Source organism: Mustela lutreola, chromosome 6, assembly GCF_030435805.1.
Source record: "Mustela lutreola isolate mMusLut2 chromosome 6, mMusLut2.pri, whole genome shotgun sequence".
In the NCBI taxonomy this organism is placed as follows: Eukaryota; Metazoa; Chordata; class Mammalia; order Carnivora; family Mustelidae; genus Mustela; species Mustela lutreola.
The window spans coordinates 59,237,303-59,251,193 of record NC_081295.1 but is presented as its reverse complement, the minus strand read 5'-3'; the positions used below and the strand labels follow the sequence as shown (position 1 = coordinate 59,251,193).

Genomic DNA, 13,891 nt, shown 5'->3' with positions numbered 1-13,891 from the left:
GGAATGTTAAGAAGAATCTTTAGCGTTTGATTTTTTTTTGAGAAATATCACTAACTACATGCTTTGGTTACAGAAGTACTTAAAAAACAAGAACAGAAGTTTTCTAAGGAGTTTGGTTGCTTTTATCGGACTATTAGATAATATTCTATTGCCTCCAAACAATTTGAGATTAACAATATTTTTGGCATCGGTAATTCAGATCTGTTGATTCTGGAAAGTTTGAAATCAGCTTATTGATGAGGTAAGGAGAGTCTTTCTCATCTCTGAGGTCTTTCACAAGTCAGTACATTTTTTGTGTGAATTTTTACAGCATTCTTTGAGAAATCCTTTACATCCTTTAGGTGTCAGCCACTGACATCTAATGTACAGATCTCCCTCAACTTGCAATGGGGTTATGACCCAATAAACATAAAGGAAGTTAAAAATATCATAAGTACATTTAATATTAGCTCACCTACCAAACATCATAGCTTAGCCCAGCCTACATAAAATGTGCTAGGAACACTTAGCTTAGCCTATAGTTGGGCAAAGTCATCCAACACAAAGCCCGTCTTGTAATAGTGTTAATATCTCCTGTAATTTATTGAATACTGTACTGAAAGTGAAAAATAGACTGGTTGAATGATTACAGAATGATTGTAAGAGTTGTTTACTCTCAAAGATTGCGTGGCTAACTGGGAGCTGGGGCTCACTGCCACTGCCCAGCATCGCAAAAGTATGTTACCGCATATTTGCTAGCTCGGCAAAAGATCAAAATTTAAAGTATGGATTCTACTGAATGTGTAATACTTCTGCATCATCATAAAGTCAAAAATTTGTATAATTCAGGGACTATCTATATAATTCAGTTATGCTAAAATCACTAAGTCCATTTTATTTGCAAAGTTAAAGATATACATATGATGGAAGAAGTATAAAAAATATTTTTTGCCTCTACTGAAATAAGGAAAATAATCTCTCTAGCAATCTCAAAATAGCATACCCCTTCCAATTTATGGAACAACTTAATGGTAGATGAGAGATAATCACAGGGGAAGCTAAAGAGTATACTTAAGACATAGTTATAGTTTTTTTTTTCAAAAATCTTTTGAGAGCTTATAATTACAGATTAAGGGAAATGAGAAAGGAAAAAAAGAAGTTCAGAGGGACAGAAAGAGAAAATAATCCAAGTGTTTTATATCTTCCTACAACTTTTGAAATGTTACATTTCAGTTAATCTAAGACATATTTATCGAGTGCCTGTAGTGTTTACGGTAGTATGATTGGAAATGCAAGAGTTACAGATTTTTCATAGTAACAGCTACCATTTACTGGGTGTCCAGTGGGCTCTGTGCTAAGCTCTTGTGTTCAGTGGGCAGGACAACAAGAGTAGTTATTGTCATTTCCATTCAAAAATATGGAAATTAGAGTCCTAAGAATTAAAGAAACTTGCCCAGGATCTCAGAGTTAATAATAAGGAAACTAGAATTCAAACCAGGTGTGTTAGATTCTGAAGCACTTTCTCTTTGCATACTTTACCATTCTGCCTTCGTGGACTTCATGGTCTGACGGGAATGGAAAACAAGTGTCTTAGTCTGCTAGGGCTACTATAACAAAATACCATGGACTGTGTGTCTGTAGACAACAGAAATTTATTTCCCCCAATTCTAGAGGCTGGATCAGGCTGCCAACAAAGTTAGGTGAGGGCCTGCTTCCAGGTTGCAGACTTTTTGTGTCATCATATGGCCACAAGGGTAGAGGTCTCTGTGAAGTCCCTTTTGTAAGAACACTAATCCCATTCATGAAGGCTCCACCCTCATGACCTAAGCACCTCCCAAAGACCTCACCTCCTAATATCATCACATCAGGCATTAGGATTTCAACATGTGAATTCTGGGGGGACACAAACATTCTGAATATAACAAGTATATAAATAATTAAAATACAAAACAGTTTGAGAGCTGGGGGAAAATACAACATACAGATCAAACCAGCAGATAGTGTGTGCAATTGGAAAAAAATAGAAAAGGTCTTCATGGAAGAAGTGGCATATTTTGTCAGGCTTGAAAACCAGGTACAATATCAACATATATGCTCAAAGAAGTTTGGCTATCAGTGGTAGAAAAAAAACCTAAAACTTTGAGGTACAGGCCTTTCATAGGAATTTCCTACATTTGGGATGAGTAACTGCTTTAGACCAATTTGTACAATTTGACCAGTTTATGAAATGTAAACTTTCTGGTCTGAGGTCTCCTTTATACTTGTAAAAATTAAAGACTCTAAACAGCCTTTAAAAATTATATCTATTAATGGTTGCCATATTAGAAATTAAAAGAGAATTTTTAAAAATATTAAATAACAATAGTAAACCATTACATAGTAACACAAATATTATTTTTTAATAATTTTTTTGTGAAAAGAGAGGCATCATTTTACAGTTTTGCTAATCTCTTCACCATCTGGCTTAATTAAAGAAAGCTGGATTCCCGTCTTTCTTCTGCATCTGGTCAGTTTCGTTACCACGTCATGCAGCCTCTAGAATACTCTGCTGTGTGAGAGAATAAGAATGAAAAAGACAAAAACTACAAAAATGGTTTTGACTCGCAGATTCCATGAAAAGGTATTGAACACCCCCAAGAGTATCCAAGCCACATTTCGAGAACCAATACTCAAGAGAAAATGTTGCAGAACAGAGAATAACCAGATTGTATTTATTAGCTTGCTGATTTCTAAAAATCTCAGAGCATTGATTTATAATTTATGTCTTAATCCCTGTAATTTTTGGTCTCATTAGTTTTCCATTTTTTTTTTTCATTCAACAAATATCTGAGTAAGAGTGAGTGCCTCTTCCCACTATATCAGGCTCTGGGAATACAAAGGAATAAGACAGTTCTTGACTCTGAGGAACTCTTGGTGCTGACTGGAAAGCAGTACAGTGATGGTACCATAATAGAGTACCATAGTAGAGCTGGTGCTATGGGGACTTAGAGGAGAGAGAAATAAATGTGAAGGTGTCTGGCAGGCTTCACTCAGGAATTCACTTGAGTCAAGTTGTATAGCTAGCAAAAGAATGGGACACAGCTGGAAAAAGGGATATTCAACAGATTCACATATATTGCTTGTGATGAATCCGTGTATTTCACTATGGCTAAGAACAGGGAATAAAAGGGAGCAGCAAAAGATGTATTTGGGAAACTAGCCTGAGTGCAGTTTGTGAAGGGCCTTCTATATTATGCCATTCTATAGATCTGGACATTATCTTGGGCACCAGTGCTTCTCGATTTTCTATGATAAAAATCACTTAAGGGGCTTAGTAAAAACAGAGAATTTTCTCTTTTTTTTAAGATTTTATTTATTTATTTGTCAGATAGTGCACGCAAGCTTGGTAAGTCTCAGGCCGAAGGAGAAGCAGGCTCCCCGCTGAGCAGGGTCCTGGGATCATGACCTGAGCCAAAGGCAGCTGCTTAACCAACAGAGTCACCCAGGCATCCAAAAACATAGTTTTCTTTCTCAGATTCTGATTCTTCTGGTCCAGACCAGTTCATTTGTTCATCAGCTATCCAGCAAGTATTTATTGAGCTTCCTCAGTGTAACAATATTATGTATTGGGGATGCAGTATTGTATAAGACAAAATATTGGGGATGATCTCAGGGAACTCCCTTAAAAGCTATGTTTTTAACAGGTGCTGTTAAGTGAAACAGGGAATCCATCTTAAGAAAAGGTAGCAGGGTGTTGAAGAATTCGAATCACAGGAATATGTAGTCAGATTTAAATTTTAGAAAATTACTTGGCATATGAAAGGTGGATTGGAAAGGTGTGAGACCAGAAGAAAAGAGGAGAGGAGGAAGCTGGAAACCAGTTCTTAAGAGCATTATTCAGAATCTGAATGAAGACAATGGTAAAGAAGTTGGAGTAAAGTGGCAAAGTTTAGAAAATACTTCTGAAATAGAATCAGACTAGCAGGATTTGCTGTTTTGTTAGATTTTGAGCAGTGATAATAGAATAGACTATTTTCAAACTCTTACTGAAATTATTAACCTAGTAATAATCTGGTAAAATAGTTGTATTCCAGGGATTTTTGTCCAGAAAAAGAAAACTAAAAGACAGTTTGGAAAAAAAAAAAAAAAACTGAATTTATAATGTAGAAAGACTAGAAGATGTTTTGCTTTACCAGCAATGTTCTAAAAAGAAATCTCACAACATTTTACATTGATTCAGAAGGTGGAGGGAGGATTATTTTTGGTTTTGTTTTTAGATAGCTCAGGGGTGAGGGCAGAGACCTGGGAGGGGGAGAGGGAAGGAGAGAGAATCTCAAGCAGATCCAAACTGAGTGCAGAGACCAACGCAGGGCTTGATCTTACAACCCTGAGATCATGACCTGGGCTGAAACCAAGAGTTGGACACTTAACAGACTAAGCTACCTTGCGCTCCCATTTTCTGAAGTATTTAATGTTTGTTTACATTATCCATAAATAAGATTGTAAGGTTACAATCCCAGACTGTTATTTTATGGATGAAAAAAAATAGATACAGAGAGAGGAAGAGACTTGCTTCAAATTACCTACCTAAATGGTACCATAACCATCAATATCTATTGTCTTCAGGTCAGATGCAGGCAGCCCTCGAGTATATAGATGATCCTGAATCCCATATTTTAGCTAATAAATTCTGTGCTCTCATACTTATTTTCCTAGGTAATAAAAAAATCAGAATTTATTAATTTTAGGAATGAGAGCTTGGCTAAATTTGCCTTTGTGTAGTAACTTACTTCAGTGCTAACTCAAAAAAAAAATAATAATAATGGGTTGTAGGATATTAGCCTAATTTCATGTATTTGTTTGCTATTGTTTCCATAACGAAGTACCACAGACTGAGTGCTGAAGCAACAGAAAAGTATTGTCTCATTGTTCTGGAGTCCAGAAATCTAAGATGAATGTGTTGCAGGATTTGTTTCTTCTCAGGGCTATAAGAGAAGGATCTTCTACAGGCCCCTCTCCTCAGTTTTTAGATGTTTTTCTCCTCTGTGTCTTTACATTATCTTCCTTCTACACACGTCTGTGTCCAAATTTTCTCATACCAGAATACCTTCATGTTGGATTAGAGCCCACCCTAATGACCTCCTTTCAACTTGATTACCTCTGTAAAGACCCTGTCTCCAAATAAGGTAACATTCTGAAGTAGGGAGACTTTAACTTATGAATAGGGAATGGGTGTGTGTGACATAGTTCAACCCATAATAATTCATTTTCTTTTAGCTTTAGTTAGAATATACAACACTTATAAAATACAGTAGCTCCTGAAAATTTTTTATCACTGTTGAGAATATAATGAAAGCAGTATACCTTTTCTCCCAGAAAACACATATATCAGTCATTTATTATTATTCCAGAAAATTCTTAGATAAGCAAATGTCATCATTGCAGTGTTTCACCTTACATCATTATTATTTTTATTTGAGAAATAGTAATCATTTCACACATAACCTTAAGCAGCCTATTGTGCAAGTAAAACACAAGCAATTCATTGAGAAGTAGTTGTTACCTAAGAATTGCCTATCAAAGAGTTACTTTGTGAAATATAAGTCAGTTTCTTTATTCTGCTGGTGTTATGGCACTGTCATCAGTTTATTGAGGATGGGTTACAAAAAGGTTGCTCTGAAGCTACCTATATAACTTTCATCTGCTCTTTAAGCCTGATTATAATACATGTATTTGCATATAGCTGCAGTCATAGTTTATTTCTATCTAATTATTTGCAGGACATACCTTTTACTGAACTATTTTTTTTTTTTTTAAGATTGTATTTATTTATTTGACAGACAGAGATCACAAGTGGGCAGAGAGGCAGACAGAGACAGAAAGACCAGTGTAGGGCTCCATCCCAGGACCGTGGGATCATGACCTGAGCTGAAGGCAGAGGCTTTAACCCACTGAGCCACCCAGGCGCCCCTGAACTATTATTTTTAAAAATATATAATGTGTTATCGGTTTATCCATAATGCTTATATTAGTGAAAATATTTCAGGATGTGTGTTTTCTTTGCAGTTCTTACACGGCCATCTCCTCCCCACTTGTGACAAACAGACTAACTCCAATTATTTAGGTCCTGCACAGTTCTTAGGTTCTCTTTGATAGATATTGAGGGCCTCAAGCAGTTGGAGCTAGGTGAGGATTTGTTACAAATTTGTTGCCAGGTTATAATGAAACACATGCTGGCACACATAAAAGCATCTGGCTAGCCAGTATAAATAAGACAGTATCATAACTTGTTTTATAAGCTTATTGAAGTCCCAACATCCTCTTCCCGTGCTGCAACAGAACCTTGCATAAAAAGGTGCAGAGGTCAAGCCCTTGGTATTTGCTTTCTCCCTCTGCCTCTCCCCCACCCACTTCTCTCTGGGGGGGGGGGGGGGGATTGCCTGACTTTGTAGGATTCTTTGGCCATTTGGTTAACTCCTTTGACTAAGAATCCTCCTAAGTAGCAGCTGAGGGTTCAAGGCTAAGTCATTCCTAAGGATAAAGGACTTTCTAGATTCATATATTCCTGCTCAAATGAGTATTAGTAAAACGTTTTGGCTAATCCAGTATCTTAAACACAACTAATCTATGAAAATCCATTTCTAATACTCATTATGCTAGATAAAAGTTAGTTGAAGTATTTAAACCTTGGAGTGGGCTTTGGTCAAATGCTAACCAACCACTTAGGAGTATTCACGTTTCCAGTTAGGACAACTTACTGCGCCTGGGGCATAGACCAAAATGTGCACATTTATATCATCTGTCTATCCTGAAATGTGTTCAACAAAATCATAGGTCTCGTGACCCCACCTATATTTTTATGATGTGATGTTATAATTTAGGAATTTCTATACCTTCTTCCCTCTCCCTTTTCCACTGAAAGTGCTAGTTCTCGATGTCTGTCTGACTACCTACCTTTCTTGTATTCTTTTTCTCTTTAAATAAATAAACAAACATTTTATCTTACATTTTTAAAAAGTATTATATGCTGACTGAAGAAAATATGGAAGATGGAAAGAAGCAAGTAGCAGAAAAAGATCAGCTACTATCCTACTGTTCAACAATGATTATAGTTTATGTTTTTTTCCATGTATCTACTTACGTTAAAAAGGGCGACATCAAGATCTTATTTTATAAACTAAAAACATATATGGATATATCCTTGAGTTGTTGGCTAATTTAGCAATGCATTTTTTAACAGCCACATAAGATTTCACAAGGTTTTTGTATGGGTAGACCATAATTTACTTAACAGTCCCTTATTGCCGGACACTTAGAATATCTCCACTTCACTATTAAAGGCATTGCCAGACTTTGCACTTAATTCCTTTCTGTTTTCTTCAGACCTAGTTTTATGGTATCCATCATTGGCTGTTAAAATGCCTATCTCCTTTTCCTTACATTTAGGTCACAATTCCTATGTAAGTCTTTAATTAGATTTTTAAAAGTTGTTATTTTTAACTCTTCATTGATATAAACCTTAAATTTGGATGAAGCACATTAAAAATACTGTTTGGAATTTTTACCACCCTAATTAACTAGATTAACATACTTGTTTGTTTTAAAAAATAATTTTAGGAGTATATATCCTGGGAAAATATGGACAAAAGAAAATCAGAGAAATACAAGAAAGAGAAGCTGCAGAGTACATTGCTCAAGCAAGACGACAGTATCATTTTGAAAGTAACCAGAGGACTTGCAATATGACAGGTAAGGCAAAGAGAAATATTTATACATGTATGTAAAATTACTTGATGATTTATATTAATTTGCATACCTCCAGGACCAAAGAGGAAAAGGCAAAAGGATTTATGTGATTTAACTGAAATATATCATTAAATGTTGATTTTTAAAATCAGTATAAGTCAATATGCAATATACAATAAATGCTTGTTCATTCAGCTTATTTATTCATTCAGCAAATACTTGGGGTACCTAGCACTGAGGAAATAAGGAGAATAATTTTTTAAAAATCCCTGACATTTAGAATTTATGTGCTAATGAGAGTAACAAATGATAAACAACATATAAATAACTTAAGGCAGTGATGGCTGCTATAAGGAGAATAAAGGTGTGTAAGGGAGTGGTTCTTTAAGAAATGGCAATCAGGAGAGTCAGGCCTCTTTGAGGAGGTGACATTAGAGAAAACCAAATGATTCAATGGAAGGAGCCATGCAGAATGCCTTCAATGGGAATGGGCTTGACACTCAAGAATGCAAAAGGGGTATGTAGCTAGAGCAGAATGAGCAATGTAAGAGTAGTGGGAAGTAAGGCTGTAAGGATCATTAGGCCTAATAGCTGCAGTAAAAATTCCTAAGTGTGTTAAACTTACAGTAGGCAGCTACAAACCCGTGAGTGCAGCACAGAAGAGTACACTACTCAACAGGAATTAATGGTAATGATTTAACCTCCAGAGTTGGAAATATACTGGGGGAATGCCATAACAAAATCAACTGCTCACATTTGAAGGGAATAGGCTTTATAACTGGTATAACCCCTTAAAGAATTAGTTCTCAAATCCATGTCAAACCTCTTTTTCTTTATTATGGTTTAAAGCTTAATCTTTTCTCTAACATTTCTTTTAAGAACAGTTAATTTAGAAAGAATTTGTAAAGGTAGGTTCTCTTTATTTACTTTTTTTTTTTTTTTAAGATTTTATTTATTTATTTGACAGACAGAGATCACAATTAGGCAGAGAGGCAAGCAAAGAAAGAGAGGAGGAAGCAGGCTCTCCGCGGAGCCGAGAGCCCGATGTGGGGCTCAATTCCAGGACCCTGGGATCATGACCTGAGCCGAAGGCAGAGGCTTAACCCACTGAGCCACCCAGGCACCCCTCTTTATTTACTTTTGAAAGCAGAATTTTTTTCTGAGTTTAAAGGACTTTAAATTTAGTACAATAATAATACTTCATTCTATAAAGTGAATAGTGATCATCAATACTGCATGTAATGACAACTCAGATAAAACGCATTAGGAGGGCACATGATGTAATGAACACTAGGTGTTAATATGCAGTTGATGAATCACTGAACTCTACCTCTGAAACTAATGATACACTATATATTAATTAATTGAATTTAAATAAAATAAAAAATTTTTAAAAGCAGTGAGTTCCTAGGTTTTCCTTATAATATCCCTGTATCTTTGGGAAAATCTATATCTCAATTCTCTCTTCTATAAAATGATCATCATAAAACCCAGTTCATAAATGTTTTATAGAATGTGAAGAGATAATGCATGTAAAGTGCTTGGTGTGTAATAAATACTCAGTAAATGATAAATAAATAAATACTCAGTAAATGATAACTTTTAAAAGTTACATAATTTTGGGGTGCCTGAGTGGCTCAGTCAGTTAAGCATCTGACTTTTGATCTTGGATGAGGTCTTGATCTCAGGGTCATGAGTTCAAGCTCTGCGTTGGGCTCCATACTAGATGTGGAGCGTACTTAAAAGAAAAAAAAAGTTACATAATTCTTTAAATTGATATTCAGCATTCAATGAATTGATGCTATCAAGGACATGTTAATGACTTTTTAGAAAATAAGTACAGTGCATTTCTGGTTATTACTCAGATTTTCAGAAAATAGAAATAGGTAGTCTAGAATCTGCAAATCCATCTCAATTTGACATGGACTTTTGTGTCAGTTTGGGTTCCCTGGAAAACAGATGCTAAAATGGGATTAGATGTGCAAGAGATATATTGGGGGTGGGTGGGGAACACCTGCAAAGAACAAAGGGGAGGGAGCAGAAGGAGGCGAGGGAAGCTTTCAGACCATAGTGCAGGTCTTACGGGTGAATGGAAAGGGAGAAGGAAAGAAGATTAGATAAGAAGAGTTTCAGCCTATAGCACAGTTTCAAGAAAGTTTTGGCAGGCCAGTAGGGAGTCCTTAAGTCAAAGCTCTCTGGAATGGATCTCTGTTAGTATCACCACACCACTCTTATTGGCTGGGGGTGGTGCAGACATGGTAATGGATCCAAGGGGGTCACAGCTGGGCTGCCAGCCAACCATGCTCCTAGCAGATTTGGTGGAATATTTCCATGACCATCACAACCCTCAGATGAATAAATGGCTGCAGATAGGTAATTAAAAATAAAATATTGTAGGAGCCAAATAGAAGTTCACTGGAACACTTTCCAAATTAGCTTTCCAGTATGCATTGATAATGGGGTTATAAATCATATGATTAAATTTCTATCCTTTTGAATAAGGTGCAATGGATATACTAGAAAAATTTAGTAGCTTTAGGTATATGTGACTAGTCTTTTTACCCAAAAAGTTGGCCCTTTTGAAACTTGAAACTTGAAAGTTTCAACTTGAAAGATACCATCTAATAAAATGTTTCTGTATTCTGCCTATGGCTTTATCTTCTTCAGGATTTTTACTGAATATTCAGGAGAGATACTTATTAAATTTATATATGACACAGTGCTAGGCTGAGATAAATGAATTGTTCTGCATTAAAAGGCAGTTGTACAGATACAGAATTATCTGAGCTTGCTTGCAAGCAGGATATATGAGTAAGGTTTGGGAGTTCTAGTTGAGCACAAACTGTTTATAAAGACTTTAATATGATTTCTAGAAGTACTAATTTAATCTTAGACCACAAAAATAAAATCTGATTCAGATCACAGGTAGTTGCATCATGCTCTGGAATCGTCAGAGTGCAGGTCCACTTCTGCCTCTCATATGTTAAGAAGATACAAACTGGAGGGGTGCCTGAGTGGCACAGTTGGTTAAATGCCCAACACTTGGTTTCAGCTCAGGTCATAACCTCAGCCTCATGAGATCCAGCCCCAGGCAGGGCTCAATGCTAAGTGCAGAATCCTCCTGAGATTCTCTCTCTCCCTCTGTCCCTCCTACTCATGCTTTCTCTTTCTCTCAAATAAATAAATCTTTTTTAAAAAGAAGAAGAAGAGGGACGCCTGGGTGGCTCAGTTGGTTAAGCAGCTGCCTTCGGCTCAGGTCATGATCCCAGCGTCCTGGGATCGAGTCCCATATCGGGCTCCTTGCTCCGCAGGGAGCCTGCTTCTCCGTCTGACTCTGCCTTCCACTCTGTCTGCCTGTGCTCGCTCTCGCTCGCTCTCTCTGACAAATAAATAAAATCTTTAAAAAAAAAAAAAAAAAAAAAAAAAAAAAAAAAAAAAAAAAAAAAAAAAAAAAAAAAAAAAAAAAGAAGAAGAAGAAGATACAAACTAGAATATGTCAGAAAAGGCCAAACAAGGATAATAATAAGGGCTGACACTGAGCATTCTCATGTGCAAATACTCTAAATGCTTTGTATGTCTCAGTTAAACCTTACAACAAAGTTCTCCTCAGTTTACAGAGAAAACAGAGGCACTGGGGGTTTAAATAACTTGCTCAGGGTCACACAGATTCAGTAGCTGGTGAGGGGTTGTCTTGTGATTTGTGGTTGGACTGGGGGTTATCATGGAGACCAGATGGCTAAAGGAAAACATGAATGCTGCATTCAACTAGGTACAGAAACATATTTGTTCCATGTTTTTTAAAAAATTGCCTGGAAGAAAAGAATTGACTTGTCTTCGGTTGAATAGGCTGAAGGGGAAAGTGAAAAGCTCTTATCTTTCAGAATTGTTGGAGAGACTCCTCTCAAATCATGTTGTTTTACTGCATAATCTTTGAATTAGTTCCTTACTAACTCCATTTTCTATATGTAGGTCTCTAAACTAATTTTTCTTGGTTGGCTAACATATCGCATTTGGGCTACCAAATACTTTTTTGGGTACCAAATACGCTGAAATAAGCTACCTTTACATTGGCTCTGAGCTGTGACTTTAGTAAATAATCTAAATGACTTAGGTGATTTAATCATACGGCTAGAGGAAATACACTGAAGCTCCTTGGTACAGCACTGAAATAGATGTCTAGAGTAGTCTAAAAGCTAAATGTTCTATAGAAAAAAATAATACGGGTTTTATAATTAGTATAACTAGTCAAGAAATAAAAATCACACACTGAAGTTTTTCCCTTTCAGAATGTGGTATTTGTGATCTCGATATTTTTTTATTTTTTAATCATTACTTATTTAGTGTTAGAAACTCATTTTAAATTATTATATGTGCATTTCTCCAACTTTTCTTATACCATGCAGGATCCATAAATAAAGTAACTTCTATAAATTACATGCAGTCTTTTTTTCCATAGAGCACTATGTCTTAATGTTATTCTTGGGGAGTTATAGGCAATAACCTTTGGCAAAACCAAAGTACAACTCAGCAGTTCTTAATTCCCAGCCTGATGCACTTTTGTCTAGGTTTCAGTACATGCTTACTGCTTTGTAATATTTAATAAACTTTTCTAAAAATAGAAATAAAATATAAAACAAAGTATAAAGATAAGAATGTTGTTTTGATCATTTTATTATATCAGAAATAAATTCATTGTAAAAAAAAAAAATTGGGGGGCACCTGGGTGGCTCAGTGGGTTAAGCCTCTGCCTTCAGCTCAGGTCATGATCCCAGGGTCCTGGGATTGAGCCCCGCATTGGTCTCTCTGCTCAGCAGGGAGCTTGCTTACCCTGCTCTCTCTGCCTGCCTCTCTGCCTACTTGTGATATCTGTCAAATAAAATAAATTTAAAAAAATAAAATAAAATAAATAAAATAAAATCTTAAAAAATAATTTGGAGAGTACAGAAAAGAAGAGAAAAAGAAATGATTATTATAACTCCATCATCCAGAGACCACCACTTTTCACATCTCAGAATAATTCTTCCCATTCTTTCTTGTATGTTTACATTGCTATAGTCATAGTATAGATATAATTCTATCACTTAATGTAAGCAGATAAATGATTTATTAGCATAAACTCAGTTTTCTTATTCCTAATAATAACTTGAAACTCTACCGCTGACATTCCCTCCCAACCCTTGCTAGTTGTTAGTCCAGTCATATGGCCTAAAACAACATGTGTTTCTCAGTGAAGGCAGTCATATAACTTGCGACCTTTTTTATTTTCTGTTTGCATCACAGTGTTGTCCATGCTTCCAACACTGAGAGAGGCCTTGATGCAACAACTCAATTCTGAGAGCCTAACCGCTCTGCTAAAAAACAGGTAAATGCAAGTTAACATCATTTTTTGTTTATACAGGTCACTTAAATTTATAGAATGAACTGAAATATTTTTCAAACATCTTTGTTTTCTTATTTTTCTAATGGATGCTTGTAATATACTCATTTGAAAAAGTACTTACTGACTCTGTCACTAAATTCGTTCTATTTTGTCTATGTATTTTTGCTCTACCTTGGTACACAAAGGAGGCCAACAATATATATATTTAGGTCAACAATATTTGTGTGTATTCTGGTTTTCATATAAATAGATCTTTTATCACTTTGGCCTTATTCAGAAATGTAATTATTGAGTGCTTATAGAATGTGTTTCTAAACCAGATGTTGTGAAGCTAAGTTATGTTAAACATTGTGCTTCTTAAAGAGTTTACAGTATAATAGGTGAAACATGAACATTTTGAGAAAGTCATATGAATTTACATTTTATATTATTAACAAAATGAAGTGCAAATATAACATGAGTGTACAATAATAATAATTTACCTTACCATCACAGTTCTCTGAGCACAAAGCACTTTTTACACATAGGACTTTATATTTGGAGTACAGCATGTGTTGGGATTTTGTAATTTAGTGTGATGCTGTGTTCATTGAGGAGACTTCCAGAAGGAAATGGCAAGATGAAGGGAAATGAACAAGATGAAGGGAAAAGTTTTATTTTATTTTATTTTAATGAACAAGATGAAGGGAAATGTTTTTAGTAAGTAAATGTTAATCATTGTGACCTTACTGAAGTATTCACTTCCCTTGTAATTACCTTCCAATAGCCAGGGAGAAGGAAATACTCTTTCTAGAGGGTCTCTCTATG

General features: G+C 35.7%; 1 protein-coding gene across 3 annotated transcripts in view; it reads left to right on the top strand.

The window, feature by feature from the left end:
• Window positions 1-13,891, top strand: part of PEX3 (peroxisomal biogenesis factor 3) — a 33,975-nt gene that overhangs the window by 1,372 nt on the left and 18,712 nt on the right. For all 3 annotated transcript variants that reach the window (XM_059177371.1, XM_059177369.1, XM_059177370.1), the window contains exons 2-3: window positions 7,576-7,707; window positions 12,985-13,066. In XM_059177371.1, coding sequence (XP_059033354.1) covers window positions 7,576-7,707; window positions 12,985-13,066 — 214 coding nt within the window. The remainder of the gene's footprint in view (window positions 1-7,575; window positions 7,708-12,984; window positions 13,067-13,891) is intronic.